Source organism: Macrotis lagotis, chromosome 1 (assembly GCF_037893015.1).
Source record: "Macrotis lagotis isolate mMagLag1 chromosome 1, bilby.v1.9.chrom.fasta, whole genome shotgun sequence".
Classification (NCBI taxonomy): Eukaryota; Metazoa; Chordata; class Mammalia; order Peramelemorphia; family Peramelidae; genus Macrotis; species Macrotis lagotis.
Window position 1 is genome coordinate 218,604,000 of NC_133658.1, and position 14,365 is coordinate 218,618,364.

Below are 14,365 nucleotides of genomic sequence, written 5' to 3' on the forward strand. Positions count from 1 at the left end.
TGTAACTTTCAGAAAGCAAGAAATTGAATAAATCCCAAGGACCCATAATTAAGATCACTCAAGATGTGCAGTTGCTGTTGTGGAAGAAAGGAGACCTTGTAAAAAAAATGTTGTAAAATCTAAAATCTAAAGCTTATGACTAAGAATAACCTGCCCAGTAAAACTCACTATTATTCTATAGTAATGAATAAAGAATGTTTAAGCATTTCTGATGAAAAGGTCAGAATTAAATAATTTGAAATACAAGCATAAGAGAAAAGCAAAATAAGAAAGTTCACAATTTGGAGAGACTGTGAAGATACATTGTTCACATCCTAGTAGGGCATTAGAAAACAAATCTCAGAATCCTAATGCCTTCAAAGAACATATAGAAAGAGGGCCTAAAATTATTTTTCCTCTGTATTTAAGAGAGGGGAAATCAGAAAAATAGGAAAGTAGGAGAGAAAAGGGAGGGAATTTACTGTCTTTATAGGAGTATATGAAATGAAGCATATACAAACACTGAGGAAATGATAGGGGAACCAGATTTCCATGAATTTCACTTTCATCTTGACTAAATAAAGGAGGGTTGAATACATGAAAAATGAAGTGTATAAATATTATTAAACTCAATGGGGAATGGAGATGAAGGAAAGAGTTTAAAAGAAGGGCAAGAATTATGAAAGAGTTGTCATAAGTCATTCCCCAACTCAAAAAATTCTCCCTCTGATAGAGGTGGGAGCATGAAAGGATTAAAAGTGGGAGGGGGCAGAAATAGTAAAAACTGACTATGAGACAAAGGGAAGAGAAAAAGATACTATCATTTATATTCATCACAAGTATTAGAGAAATTCTTTTTAAATATATTTTTGTTTCCCAATTATAGACAATAGTAGTGTCTACCAATCTTTTTTTTTGCAAGGTTTTGAATTTTACAATTTTTCCCCTTTTCTCCCTTCCCTCTCCCCTCCCCCAATAGAACGCAGTCTGATAGTCTTTACATTTGTTTCCATGATATACATACATCAAAATTGAATTTGTTGAGAGAAAAAATATATATCCTTAAGAAAGAAAGAAAATATTAGAGACAGCAAATTTATGTAATACATAAGATGACATTTTTAAAAATTGAGGATAATAATCTTTTGTCTTCATTTAACTCCACAGTTCTTTGGATACCGATGGTATTCTCTATCACACACAGATCCCCTAAAATTGTCCCTTATTATTGTGCTGATGGAGTGAGTAAGCCCATGTTGTTAGGGTGTACAGTGTTCTTCTGGTTTTTGCTCATCTCTCAACATCAATTCATATAAGTTTTTCCAGGCTTAGAGAAATTCTTAAGCATTTTCTTTGTAAAGAAGGAGACAGAGGGGCAAAGAGAAAAAATAAGAGGATAAGATGGAGGGCAATGTACAATTAATTATACCAATGTGAATGAGATAAATTCACCCATAAAACAGAAGAGAGTGGGGTGGCTAGGTGGTGCACCGGCCCTGGAGTCAGTAGTACCCGAGTTCAAATCCAGCCTCAGAAACTTAATAATTACCTAGCTGTGTGGCCTCGGGCAAGCCACTTAATCCCACTGCCTTGCAAAAAAAAAAAAAGAGTACCAAAATGGAATAGAAGATAGAGTTGAGTAATATGTTTGTTCCAAGAAATATACTTGAAACAAAGATTCAAGCAACATTAAAATAAGAAGCTGAAACAATCTATTATACTTTTAAGGAAAATATTTATCAAATTGTAGGGAGGAATAGACAGTAGTGACTACAGTCAAGTTAATAATGAAGCCCTATGAGTCCTAGGCTAACAGGAAAGTTAAGGATATGAATAATATTTTTGAAAAATTAAAGATGATAACTCCCAGTGATTACTGAATGAGAAAAGAGTTTGTATAGTTCTTAACTGTGCATAGCACCATTACAAGATTTTACCATGAATTGAAGGCATACATACTTCACAAATGCAGAAAATCAGAAATACTAACATCATTTTCTGAGCATAATCCAATTTAAATTATATTTAAAAAAGAACCTTTATTGAATTAAAAACTAATTGGATACAAAAAAATCACTTAATCTTAAAAAAATAGTGGATCAAAATCAAATAGGTAACAGGAAATTTAATCAAAGAAAGGTAGCAAGAAGGCAGCATACAAAGAATTATGTGAGGCAGCTAAAGCATTCCTTCATTGAAAATTAAACCAAAAAAATAAATTGAAGGGTGGGGGAAGGGCATTCTCCATTCTTCCCCAGAATATTCTTCCATTCCTCTGATTTCTTTCTCAAAATCATCAACACAAAAACAAAAACACTCCCAAGTCCTTTGCCAGTTTAACTTGTTGAAAACATTAGGGTCTGAGAAGATATTTATTTCTTAGTTTTCTTCTAGTAAGACAACTAGAAAAGCAACAAATCAAAAATCCCCAAATGAATACCAAAGTAGAAATTCTCAAAAATCAAAGAAGAGACTTAAGTTTCCACTTTTTTTTTTTAAAGAAGTGGATTTTTTACATAATAGTTTCTATTTAAAACAAAGAGCCTGGGGGGGGGGGGGGGCAGCTAGGTGGTACAGTGGATAGAGTACTGGCCTTGGAGTCAGGAGTACCTGAGTTCAAATCTGGCCTCAGACACTTAATAATTACCTAGCTGTGTGGCCTTGGGCAAGCCACTTGACCCCATTGCCTTGCAAAAAAAAAAAAAAAGCCAGAATTATTATGTAATAGAATTAAAGTAAAAAGATCTTTCCAGTTAGATCAGAGTAAAGCAAGGATATACATTCTCATTAATATTAAACATGATGGTAGAAATGGTAACTATCAATAAAGAAAGAAAAAAATTCAGGAAACGGGCAAAAATGAAAGAATTGCTTTTTGCAGATGACAAAATGTCAACTGAAATTTAATTGAAACAATAACTTCTAAGTTGTAGGATATAAAATAAATGCATATGATTACTAGCATTTCTATGTATTAAAAAAAACCCAGTGATATGTAAATTTCATTGAAAAATAACCACAAAATATATAAAATAATTGGGAGTTCCTACCTTGATGCATAAATAGTAATTGTTTGAATACAACTCAAAACACTTTTGTGGAAATATAAAACCTAAGTAATGGAGTAATATTAATTGCTATGGCAATATTACCTAAATTAATTTATTTTGTCTGTGCCATACTAATCAAAATGCAAAGGATTACTTTATAGAGAAAAGGTACTAATACCAGCTCTCAAACTATTTTTTAGCCCAAAAATCACTAAAGCAATTATACATTAGTTAAAAAAAGAGAGGTCAATCATTATTACAGATAATGTAACATACAGATGTATGCAACATACAGAAATATATGATCCTTTTGTTTCATGGGGGGAATCCTGGTGTAAAGCATTAAAAATCCAAAGAATGAGGCATCCAGGTGGTACAGTGATTAGAGCAGGGATTTGGTATCAAGAAGACCCTAGTCCAGTCTCAGACATTTACTAACTGAATGACCATGGACAAGGCAATTCATCCCTGCTTGCCTCAGTTTCCTCACCTGTAAAATGAGGATAATAACAGCACCTATCTCATCAAGTTGATCCAATGAGATATTTTTAGAGTGCTTAGCATAGTGACTGACACACAGTAGGATCTTTATACATATTTATTGCATTTTCAAAGAATGAGAAACATCCAGGCCTGAAGTCCAGTTGTGAATTATCCTCTGTTCATAAGTTTCCCTATTCCTATACTTCACTGCTAAATTTCTGTGTGTACATGTCTACTCCTCCATTCAGACACTTGTAAATTGTCAATAGAGTAAGATTCAGGTTTATGAGTGAATTGATATATTTTGATTTTTTACCTTCTATGTAGTAAATATGATCATCCTAGCTTTTTGTCATATTGATTAATAAATATTTCATATTAAAGAGTAAAAAAAAGAGAAATATATGATCCTTGAAGTCCAGTGTTTGATAAATCCAAAGACCATAGCTCCTGGGGTATGGGTTTACTATTCAACAAAAATTTCTGGGAAAACTGTAAATAGTTTTGATTTGTCACACATATACCAAGATAAGCTCTAACTGGATATGGGACATAGACATAAAAAGTCACAATATAAATAAATTAGAAGAACAAGAAAGAAATTACCTTTTTCAGCTATTTGAATAATTGAAAGTTCATGCCTACCTTATTAGACTGGCTATGAACAATGCTATCCCCATCCAGAGGAAGAAAAAGAAAACAAAACAAAAAAACCAAAGTCCTTCAGAATCTGATGAATACTACATTCACTTTTTTTTTTAAGTTTTTGCAAGGCAATGGGTTTAAGTGGCTTGCCCAAGGCCACACAACTAGGTAATTATTAAGTGTCTGAGGCCGGATTTGAACTCAGGTACTCCTGACTCCAGGGCCAGTGCTCTATCCACTGTGCCACCTAACCGCCCTGTACATTCTTTTTTTAAAAAAAAATTTCTCTTATGTATTTCTTTCCTATCTCATGGTTTTCTCTCTTTTCCTTACTTCTACTTCCTCATACCAAAAATGACTAATCTGTAAACATGTTTAATACAAATGTGTTTGTACAATATTCATCTGACTGTTCACTGCTAAGGGAAGGAGGATTGGGAAGTGAGGGTGGAAAAAAATTAACTTAAAAATATACATTTGCATATGGATGAATGGTTAAAAAAAACCTTTCATAACATGTGTCTGGAAAAATAAAATATCAATTAAAAAAAGTTCATGTCCAAATAAGGGATAAGAGGGTATCTGCCAAAATAAGACAATTTTGATTAGACAAATATTAAAAGATTTTGCACAAATAAAATAATGCATTCATGTTTAGATTGAAAGCAGGTAATAAGTGGAGGTGACGGGGAGCAGGGAATCTTCCAAATAAGTTTCTCTGATAAAAAAATCTTATTTCTAAGATAAATGAGGAATTTATTCAAATGGAAGAGAATTAGAGCCATTTTTCAATTGATGTGTTCAAAAAATTTAAATGGGCAGGGTTTTGGGGGTTTTTTTTTAGGTTTTTAAAGGCAAATGGGGTTAGGTGGCTTGCCCAAGGTCTCACAGCTAGGTAATTATTGTGTCTGAGGTCGGATTTGAACTCAGGCACTCCTGACTCGGCCAGTGCTCTATCCACTGCACCACCTAGCCACCCAATGAGCAGTTTTCAAAGGGAGAAATTCTGCTTTTTCTGTAGTTAAAAACAATGATGTAAAAAATCTCTAAATCACTATAGAGAAATGCAGATTAAAGCAATTCTGAGATTCCACATCATCCAGATAGGCAAAGTTGACAGAAAAGGAAAATAGCAAATGTTGCTTTGGGGCACAGGCACATTGATGTCCTGTTGGTATAACTATGAATTGACTTGCTATTCTGGAAAGTAATTTGGAACTATCCAAAAAGTTACTAAAACTGCAAACCCTTTTACACAGCAATATAGTTATTAGGTCAAAACCCCAAATCAGTCAAATAAAAAATAAAAGATCCTATCTGTCTGTCTATTCATAGCAATTCTTTTTGTATTATGATACTGAAAACAAAGATATCTATCAATTAAGAGAATGACTGAACAAATTATGATATACAAATGTAATGGAATTTTATTTTACTGAAGATGATGAAAGAGACAATTTCAGAGAAATCTGATAAAACTTATAAGAACCAGTACAGAGTTAAGGGAGCAAGACCAGAATATAATAAAAACAATATTAATGTAAAGGCAAAGAACTTCGGAAGTTCTTTCAGTGGTCATGAGGATTCTAAGAGAACACTAAAAAGACATGTTTCTACCTCCTGGCAGAGATGGGATGGTCTCAAGAAGCAAAACAAGAAATATATTTTTGGAATCTCTTGTTTGCATATTTGTTTCAAAGGATGTTTTTCCTCTCTTTTTTCATTTTTGGTGGGTGGTGGAGGCATGGTATTGGGGAGCTGGAGGGGGAGAGAAAAGATCGTATTAGGTGCTGAGAGTTCAAAGACAAAAAATAAAATAATTCCTACCCTCAAAAAGATTATATTTTACTAGGGGAGAGACATAACTTGGTCTTAGTTTGGACTCTGGTTTCAGCATGAGTGTAAATAGAAATTGTTTCTATTTTGGTCAGAAATCTCATATTGATTTTTTTTTTTTTGGTGTAGGTAAAAACGACCATTTTTGGCCTCATTTTTTTCTTACCTAGTCTCAGTCATTGAATGGGCAGTGCATCAATAAAACTGAGACCTGTTAAGGACCTTAGCTTTTAAATGTACAAGGCCAAGGCCTCCCACTGCATGTAGAGGCTGGTGATTTAGCACAGCCCTCTCTTGCTTAAATCCAATTTACTTGCATGTCATAGCATAACCTCTCAATGAAGAAGAGGGCAGTTAGGTGGTGCAGTGAATAGAGCACCGGCCTTGGAGTCAGGAGTACCTGGGTTCAAATTCAACCTCAGACACTTAATAATTACCTATCTGTGTGGCCTTAGGCAAGTCACTTAACCCCATTGCCTTGAAAAAACTTAAAAAAAAATGAAGAAACAACAACCTGAACAAGTAAATACAAAATAACTTGGGGTTGGGGTAGAACATTAACTGAGGAAATCAGAAAATATAAGTGGTCCCTAAACTGAACCTTGAAAGAACTAAGGATGCTAAGTCAAGATGAAGAGGGAGAGCATTCCAGGCATGTGGAATATCCTGTGCAATAGGTACAAATGTTTATTTATAATGATGGAATAACATTGTATCATAAGAAATTATAGAGGGAATGGTTTCAAAGAAATCTTGAAGATTTATATGAACTGATATGGAGAGAACTAACCAGAACCAGGAAAACTATGTGCCCAGTAAAAATAACATTGTAAAGACAAACAACTTTGAAAGACTTAGGAACTCTGATCAACCACAATTCCAAAGGATTAATAATAAAAATACACTATTCATCTCCTGGATGGACCTAATTTCACATTAAGACAAATTTAAAGACAGGCCAATGTGGGAATTTGTTTTTCTTGACTGTATATATGCTTGTAACAGATGTTCTGTTTGTCTTGCTTTTTTCACTATGGAGTAAGGAGGTGAGGAAAGGGAGGGAAGGAGTTTTAAGGGAGCAAGCTGAAAGTTTGAAAAAAAATGAATTTAAAAAATGTTTTTTCTAACCTTATAGTTGTCTGTAATAAATTTTTGAATTTTTATAGTAATTACAAGTTTCATGTGGAAGATAATATAACATTGGGAAAAGAATGCTTGACTAGGAATCAAGAGTCCCTTATATTCTTCCAGGTCTGCTCTAATAAGTTGTGTGACTTTCAATATAAGTTTCAGTTTCCTAATCTATAAAATAGTCAATGGAAGGTGGATGGACTGGACAAGACCAGAAAGAACTAAGGTCTTTTCTGGATTGATTTTCAGTTTTCTAGGAATTTAATGATTAAAAAATATCATTTTTGCCATTTGTAATATGTCATATTTAGATATTTGTATAGGAATCTCTTCTGAAATCTTGTTTTATATTTCTAATAACAAAAATCCTTCATTGTTATGAAGTGTAATTTTGAATTTAAAATGTTGGTGTTGTCTGAATTCTCCAAAAGTTATTAACATAAATGCAAGTTTAAGGCAAAACAGACATACATTTTATGCAAGAGGAAAATGGAATCCACTGAAATTTTATATGATCTTCAGTCATTTATCTGATAAACAGTTATTGAATTTCTACTATGCAGGTGGAGACGGTTGGCAAAGGGTGTGGGAAAATACAACATGAATAAGAAAGATATGGTTCCTCTTCCCAAAAAGTTTATAATCTGATAGGCAACATTGCATGCACATACTACTATATAGGGCAAAATTTCAAAGTACAATAAAGCTAAGTTTTATGGTAATTCAAGGAACAAACAATTCTGCCATGGGGTGGAGAGGAGGAATTCCTAGAGAGGGTGGCATTTGAACTAGGTTTTGGAGCGTGAAATTAGGGAAGAGTTAGAATTATGGGGTTATTTCGGTACATATATAAAAGGCAATGTATAGAGAAAACTTAGATTTGATCAAGGGAATGAAGAAAGACCAAACTTAGCTATGATACTTGAAGGGAAATCCTATAAGATAGCATTGGAAATGCAGATTGGGACCAAATTAGAGCCAGTTGTAGTTACATATATCTACATGAAAGGGCAGCATGAAGTGCTTTGGGGGAAAAAAATATAGTCAGGGATGTTATGGATTAGGAAATAAATGATTCAAGTTTATCTAGTGTGCATAAATGTACATCTATCCACATTGATATGTTTGATTTAAAGGGTCAATCTTTAAACAACTTTTATGATCTTTCAGCTAAAGTCTAAAGCAGAAGTGATGGACCTAGAGTCTTAGGAAAAGACATGTCATCTTCAGAGCCTGGACTTGGCATCAGAAACATCCAGATGAATGCCTTGATAACATAATATTCATCTCAGTAGAGTTTGCACCACTTGTCAAATGATCTAAATCAGACAAAATAGGAACAGTGACTGCAGAGTAATATAATGAATTGTCAGTAATGCTTATTTCTGTTTCTTCAAAATTAAAAATGACTTATTAATTGTCCTTATGTGATTAAAGTATAATATTCTAGTTTGAATGACTAAATACTGATTTTTTCCAAAATAAGCTAAAGTAAATCTGATTAACTTTAAAATATGAAAAGAAATTCCCTTATTCCTTTGTAGAGGTGGAGGGGCCCACAATCAATTAATCAATTAACATTTATTAAGCATCTCCTATGTGCCAGACATCATGCTAAACACTGTGTATACAAAAAGACAATTCCTGCCCTCAGAAAGCTTACAATCTAATGGGGAGACAACATGGAAACCAATACATACACAGCAAGCAGGATAAATAGGAAGAAAGGTACCGGAATTGACAGGGGTGGGGAAAGGTCTCTTGTCAACTTAAAAGTCAAGACTTAAGGAGGTCAGATGTCAGCACAGAGGGACAGCCAGAGATAATGCACTAAGCTGAGAGATTCTCTTATTCATATAATTACCAGGAGACCAAAATCACTTAATTGAGGAGTACCAGTCTGGGAGAAAGGTACAGGAGAAGATTGGAAAGGTAGTAGATTGAGTTATGAAGGACTTTGAATGCCAAAGAAAGCATTTTTTTATTTGCTCATGGAGGTGATAGGAAGCCACTGGAGTTTTTTTTGAGTAGGAGGATGACATGATTGGACCTGCAGTTTGGAGAATCATTCTGTATACTAGTGACTGGATAGAGGATGGATTGAATTGGGGGGGGGGGGGGGTAGAAAGACAGACAGACTTGAAGCAGGCCAGCAAGGTTGAGGTATATGATAAAGGCCAGCCTCAGTTTGGTGGCAGAGTCAGAAGAGAGAAGGAGATGTATTCAAGAGATGTTGCAAAGGTGAAATCATCAGACCTTGGCAACAATTAGGATATGCAATGTTGAGAGATATTAGGAATCCAAGATGATAAGGAGGCAAGGAAAATTGTATACATTTTCATATTTTATCTATGTATTAGTTATTCTGATTTCTTTCCTCTAATTTTTAAGAAAAATTCATTGTTATATGGAATGGCTCTTTGAGAGGAGAAGGATATATTAATATATCTGTGTGTATCACATATATACATAAATATTAAAAATAGATATAAGTAAAAATATATTTTAAAAACCCATCTCTTTAAAAGGTCTTGGGATGTCTTGGGTTCTTCCTTACTGGAGATCTTGGAGCAAAGAATGGATGACAGCTTGTAATGTTTTAGAAGGGATTCTTTATTCCATATGAATTAGACTGAATAGCCTAATTCTCTGATGGGTTTGAAAGTAATCTATGCCACTTACTTATTTTATTCTGATAGGCACTTAATCTCTCTGTGCCTGTTTCCTCATCAATAAAATAGAAACAATGCTTTACTTACTCACCCCATAGAGTTGTGCATAAAGTCCATTGTAAGCTGTAAAACTCTATAAAAAAATGTGAGCTTTGATTAGTAATAATATATTTTTCCCAGTCTCCTTCCCATGGCCAACTCATAACATCACAAAGGGTTATAAGTGCATATAATTATTTTTAAACCATCAAACCCCAAACCATTTAAACCATCAAAAGCCCAAAGTATCTTAAAATCATAGATCAGAAGAATTAGAGCAGAAAGAGACTTTAGTAGGTGTCTGTTCCAACACTCTCTATACAAATTAAGAAAGAGAGGTGCAGATCTGTAACCCTTCTTGTACAAGTTCAAACATCCAATATTTAAAGACAAGCCGTCTGATTCCAAATGCATTCTCTTTTCATTGAACAACACTGGAGAAATGAAATTTTTCTTAGCTGTATTTTGTTAAATGTAGAACTATAATTCTGAACCTTAGTATTAGAGCAAGTAAAAGTAGACAATAATAACTCCCATTTGTATAAGGGCGTTCTTATTTTCTTTTACAACACTGAAGATAATAGCATCTCCATTTTACAAAGAATATTTTATGACTATGAAGACAAGGGAAAAGCCTAAATATGATCTTTTTGTGGTTGTTTTGTGCTTCAGTAATATGTTTTCTTTCTTTAGGTAGTTTGAATCTCCATATGCTCAAGGAAAAATTAGATTTATAAGAGTCTCTGATTTATTTCATATCTGATCCTCCAACAGTTTTGTCAATCAATATTATTTTATGACTAATAATAGTTAATATATATAAGAGTCATCTAGTGCCTTATCTCCAGTGACTTGTTCTCTGGAAACTCAGCATTGCTACAGCCCAAGTAGAGCCCCTGCCTCAAAGCAGGGCTAGATAGCCCAAGGCTAGGGAGTCTACCTGCTAATGGCAGCCTTGCATTTAACCTGGTTTTTATTACCTATAGTTTTTTCCTCTTTTTTTTAAAAAAGAAAAAGAAAAAACACTCTCCTTAAAACATGAATTTACACAGAACTGTACAACCACTAAAAGAAGAGAAGAGGAATTTTCTGGAACATAGAGAAGAATGTGAATATAAGTTCCAGTTTAGAAGTCTCTTTCAAAGTTTTGTGAATTATTGTCATAAAATACAGATTGCTAATAACCCATTTTTCTTAAGTGACCAAACATATATATATATACATATATATATATGGCTTTTTTATTTTGAAAGCTCAGCTAATTCTTACAATATCAATTATACTGTAAAATATAGTCAAGGATCTTTTAGTGTTATATGTCTTCTCTTATGAAGTATTTAACATAGTTTGATTTTTAGAACCAGACTTACCTTATACTAATACCTGAAAAAGTTAACAGAAAAGTACTTTTATCTACTTATAAGTGAAAAATTTGCTAGATATTTCAGCACACCTGGTCTTTTTCTGTTTTGGAACAATTTGAGATGAATTAAATGACTTCCTTTCCTGGCCACTCGTTTCCAGCAATTTGCACTTTCATTCATACCCATGACCATAACCATGGTCCAGAAGGAGGAGGTAAAATTGGAACATGTATTGCCCCCCCACTTTGCCACTTCCAGTCTTTTTCCTTTATCACCCTTGCTCAGTAATTTTTCCTTTTTGTAGACCATTCATTCATTTATCATCAAATCAATAGTCTGGTAGCTACTCTTGTCAATCTACAAGACACTCTCCTTAATGATTTCAGTTCCTGGCTCATAGTCTTTTTTTACCTTCCCAACTCCTGCCCATATAATTGGGGAATTCAACAGATATATTGATACTCCCTCAAATACCTCAATTTCTGAGTTTCTTTTTATTCTTCCATCCCACCTACAGTTACACCTGGAGATGGTCTTAGTCTTGCCATCGGCCACAAATGTTCTACTTCCATGATCATAAATTCTGAAATTCTTTTGATCACAAACTTTTGTCATTCCATCTCTTCCTTTGCTTTGCAACTCTTAACCTAACCATTGTGTCCTCTTCTCTAATTCCTCCACCCTTCAGTTCTTCTTGGAGGCCATCACACTTGCACTGGCCACATTCCTCCCTTACTCATTTGACTCCTTAATAAACCAGTTCAAGTCCCTTGAACCCTTATCCTATCACTGGTCTGCCCTTCCAAGGCTCAGCCTTAGATCCCTCCCTCCAACCTATTCCTACTTATATGCTACTGAAAAAAGCTAGGGAAAAAAATCACGAAACTTTGTTAATTAAATCCACTACTAATTTATGCCACATAATCAATCTGCATTGGCTCTCATTGTTGCTAGGCAATCATTTTATATCCTGATTAATTCACTTTATAACCTCAATGACTTTTTTGCAAAATTTTCAACCCACTTCAATTCTCTTATGACTTCCTCTTCCCTCTCCTCTATCAGTTGAATACCTTACTTCATATTTCACTTTAAAAAATTCATCAATCTTTACAATCTTCTTTTCCTTTATTAGATTGCTTTCTGACAGGAGGAGGAAAGGAAGGGAGGGAGAAAAATGTAAAACCAAAACCTTGCAAAAATGATTGTTGATGTGCATACCCTTTGATCCAACAATATCACTACCAGGTCTGTATCCCAAAAAGATCAGGAAAAAGGCTAAAAAACCCACATGTACAAAAATATTCATAGCAGTTCTTTACATGGTGGCAAAGAATTAGACATTGAGGGGATGCCCATCAATTAGGGAATGGCTAAACAAATTGTAGAATATGATTGTGATGGAATAATATTGTTCTATAAGAAATCATGAAGGATGGAATATCAGAATAGCCTGAAAGGTCTTGCATGAATTGATGCTGAGTGAAGTGAGCAGAACCAGAAGAACATTGTACACATTAGCAGGTGATGATCAATTATGATGGACTTGTTTATTTCAACAGAAGACTTGTGATGGAAAATACCATCCATATCCAGAGGAAGAACTGGGGAGTTTAAATGCAGATCAAAGCTTACTATCTTCAATTTTTAAAAATCTTTTTTTATTTGTTTTCTTTCATGTTTTTTTTCTTCCATTTGGATTTGATTCTTCTTTCACAACATGATTAATATGGATCTGCATGTAGAACCTATATTAGATTGCTCTCTGTCAGGGGGAGAGGGAAGAGAAGGAAGGGAGGGAAAAATTATGAAATTCAAAACCTAGCAAAATAATGATTGTTGAAAACCCCCATTGCATATGGCTGGAAAAATAAAACAAAATAAACAAAATATTTATTTTAAAAAATTCATCAAGAGTTCCTCTCCTCATCACGTAGTACCTTCCACCACTATCTCTTCCACTCATATCTCACACGTGATCTTTCTTGACAAAGCAAACTTCTTTACATGTACAAAGGATACCATTCCATCCCATATTCTCCAACAGACTGCCAAGTCTATCATCCCTGTTATTCAGTGGTTTTCATTGTGTCTGATTCTTTGTGACCCCATTTGGCAAAGATGCTGTAGTGCTTTTCCATTTCCTTCTCCAGCTCATTTTTACAGCTGGGGAAACTGAGACAAATGGGGGAGATGATGTATCCAGGGTCATACAACTAGTAAATATCTAGAAGCAGATTTGAATTCATGAAAATGAGTCTTCCTAACTCCAGGCTCAGTGTTCTCTCCACTACACCAACTACCTTTCCTATCATCACTATCCCTTACTCTCCCCAGTCTATGGGCTGCTTGCATATTATCTACAAGCATGCCTACATTTCCCTATTCTCAAAAATCCCTTATTTGAGAGTTTTTTGTCCACAACTCTTGTGCCTCTGGGCTCTTTGCATAGACTGTCCCTCTGCCTGGAATGCTCTCCCTCTTCTCTTCCATCTCTTGGAATTCCTAGCTTTCAAGGGTCAGCTCAAGTGTCACCTTCAACATGAGATCTTAATCCTCCCACCTCCACCCCCAAGTTGTTATGCTTGCTCCTGAACTATATGGTATTTACTTTGTATATATTTTGTATTGTCTAAACTGCAGACATATCATTTCCCTCGCGCTCACTTCCTTCAGTGTACTACAACCTTTCCTTGAATGTTAGGTTTTGACAGCAGGAACTGTCTCGTGTGTTTGTGTGTGTGTCTATCTCCCTCTGTCTCCCCCTCAGACTTTACATAATGTTTGTGAGAAGGCCAGGGTCACTGGATTGATGAGTAAATAGAGGGGGGACAAAAAAACCCAAACAAACAAAAATCTCACCCTCACCTTTCTTATTAGTTATGCCCTGTATCTTTCTTTCCCTCCCCAGGTCAATTCTTTGAGAAGACCATTTCCATTAGTCCCTCCATTCTCTTCTTTGCCTTATGCAGTCTACTTTCTGACTTTATCATTTATCTGAAACTTTTCCTTTCCCAAGTTGCCAGTTATCTCTTAAGCATCAACTCCAACAGCCTTTTTCTCAATCAATATTTTTTGACCTCTGCAACCTCTTACACTGTCAATCACCCTCTGCTCCTTAATACTCATTTCTCTCAAAGTTTCCATGACACTGCCCTCTCCTGGG

The 14,365-nt window shown here is 34.6% G+C and overlaps 1 protein-coding gene across 1 annotated transcript in view; it reads left to right on the top strand.

Moving 5' to 3' along the window:
- The window catches only part of TAF1B (TATA-box binding protein associated factor, RNA polymerase I subunit B), a 111,945-nt gene extending 103,597 nt beyond the window's left edge, over positions 1-8,348 (top strand). Inside the window, exon 16 of the mRNA XM_074209647.1 lies at positions 8,295-8,348. Coding sequence (XP_074065748.1) covers positions 8,295-8,333 — 39 coding nt within the window. The 3' untranslated portion in view covers positions 8,334-8,348. The remainder of the gene's footprint in view (positions 1-8,294) is intronic.
- The last annotated feature ends 6,017 nt before the right edge of the window (positions 8,349-14,365 follow it).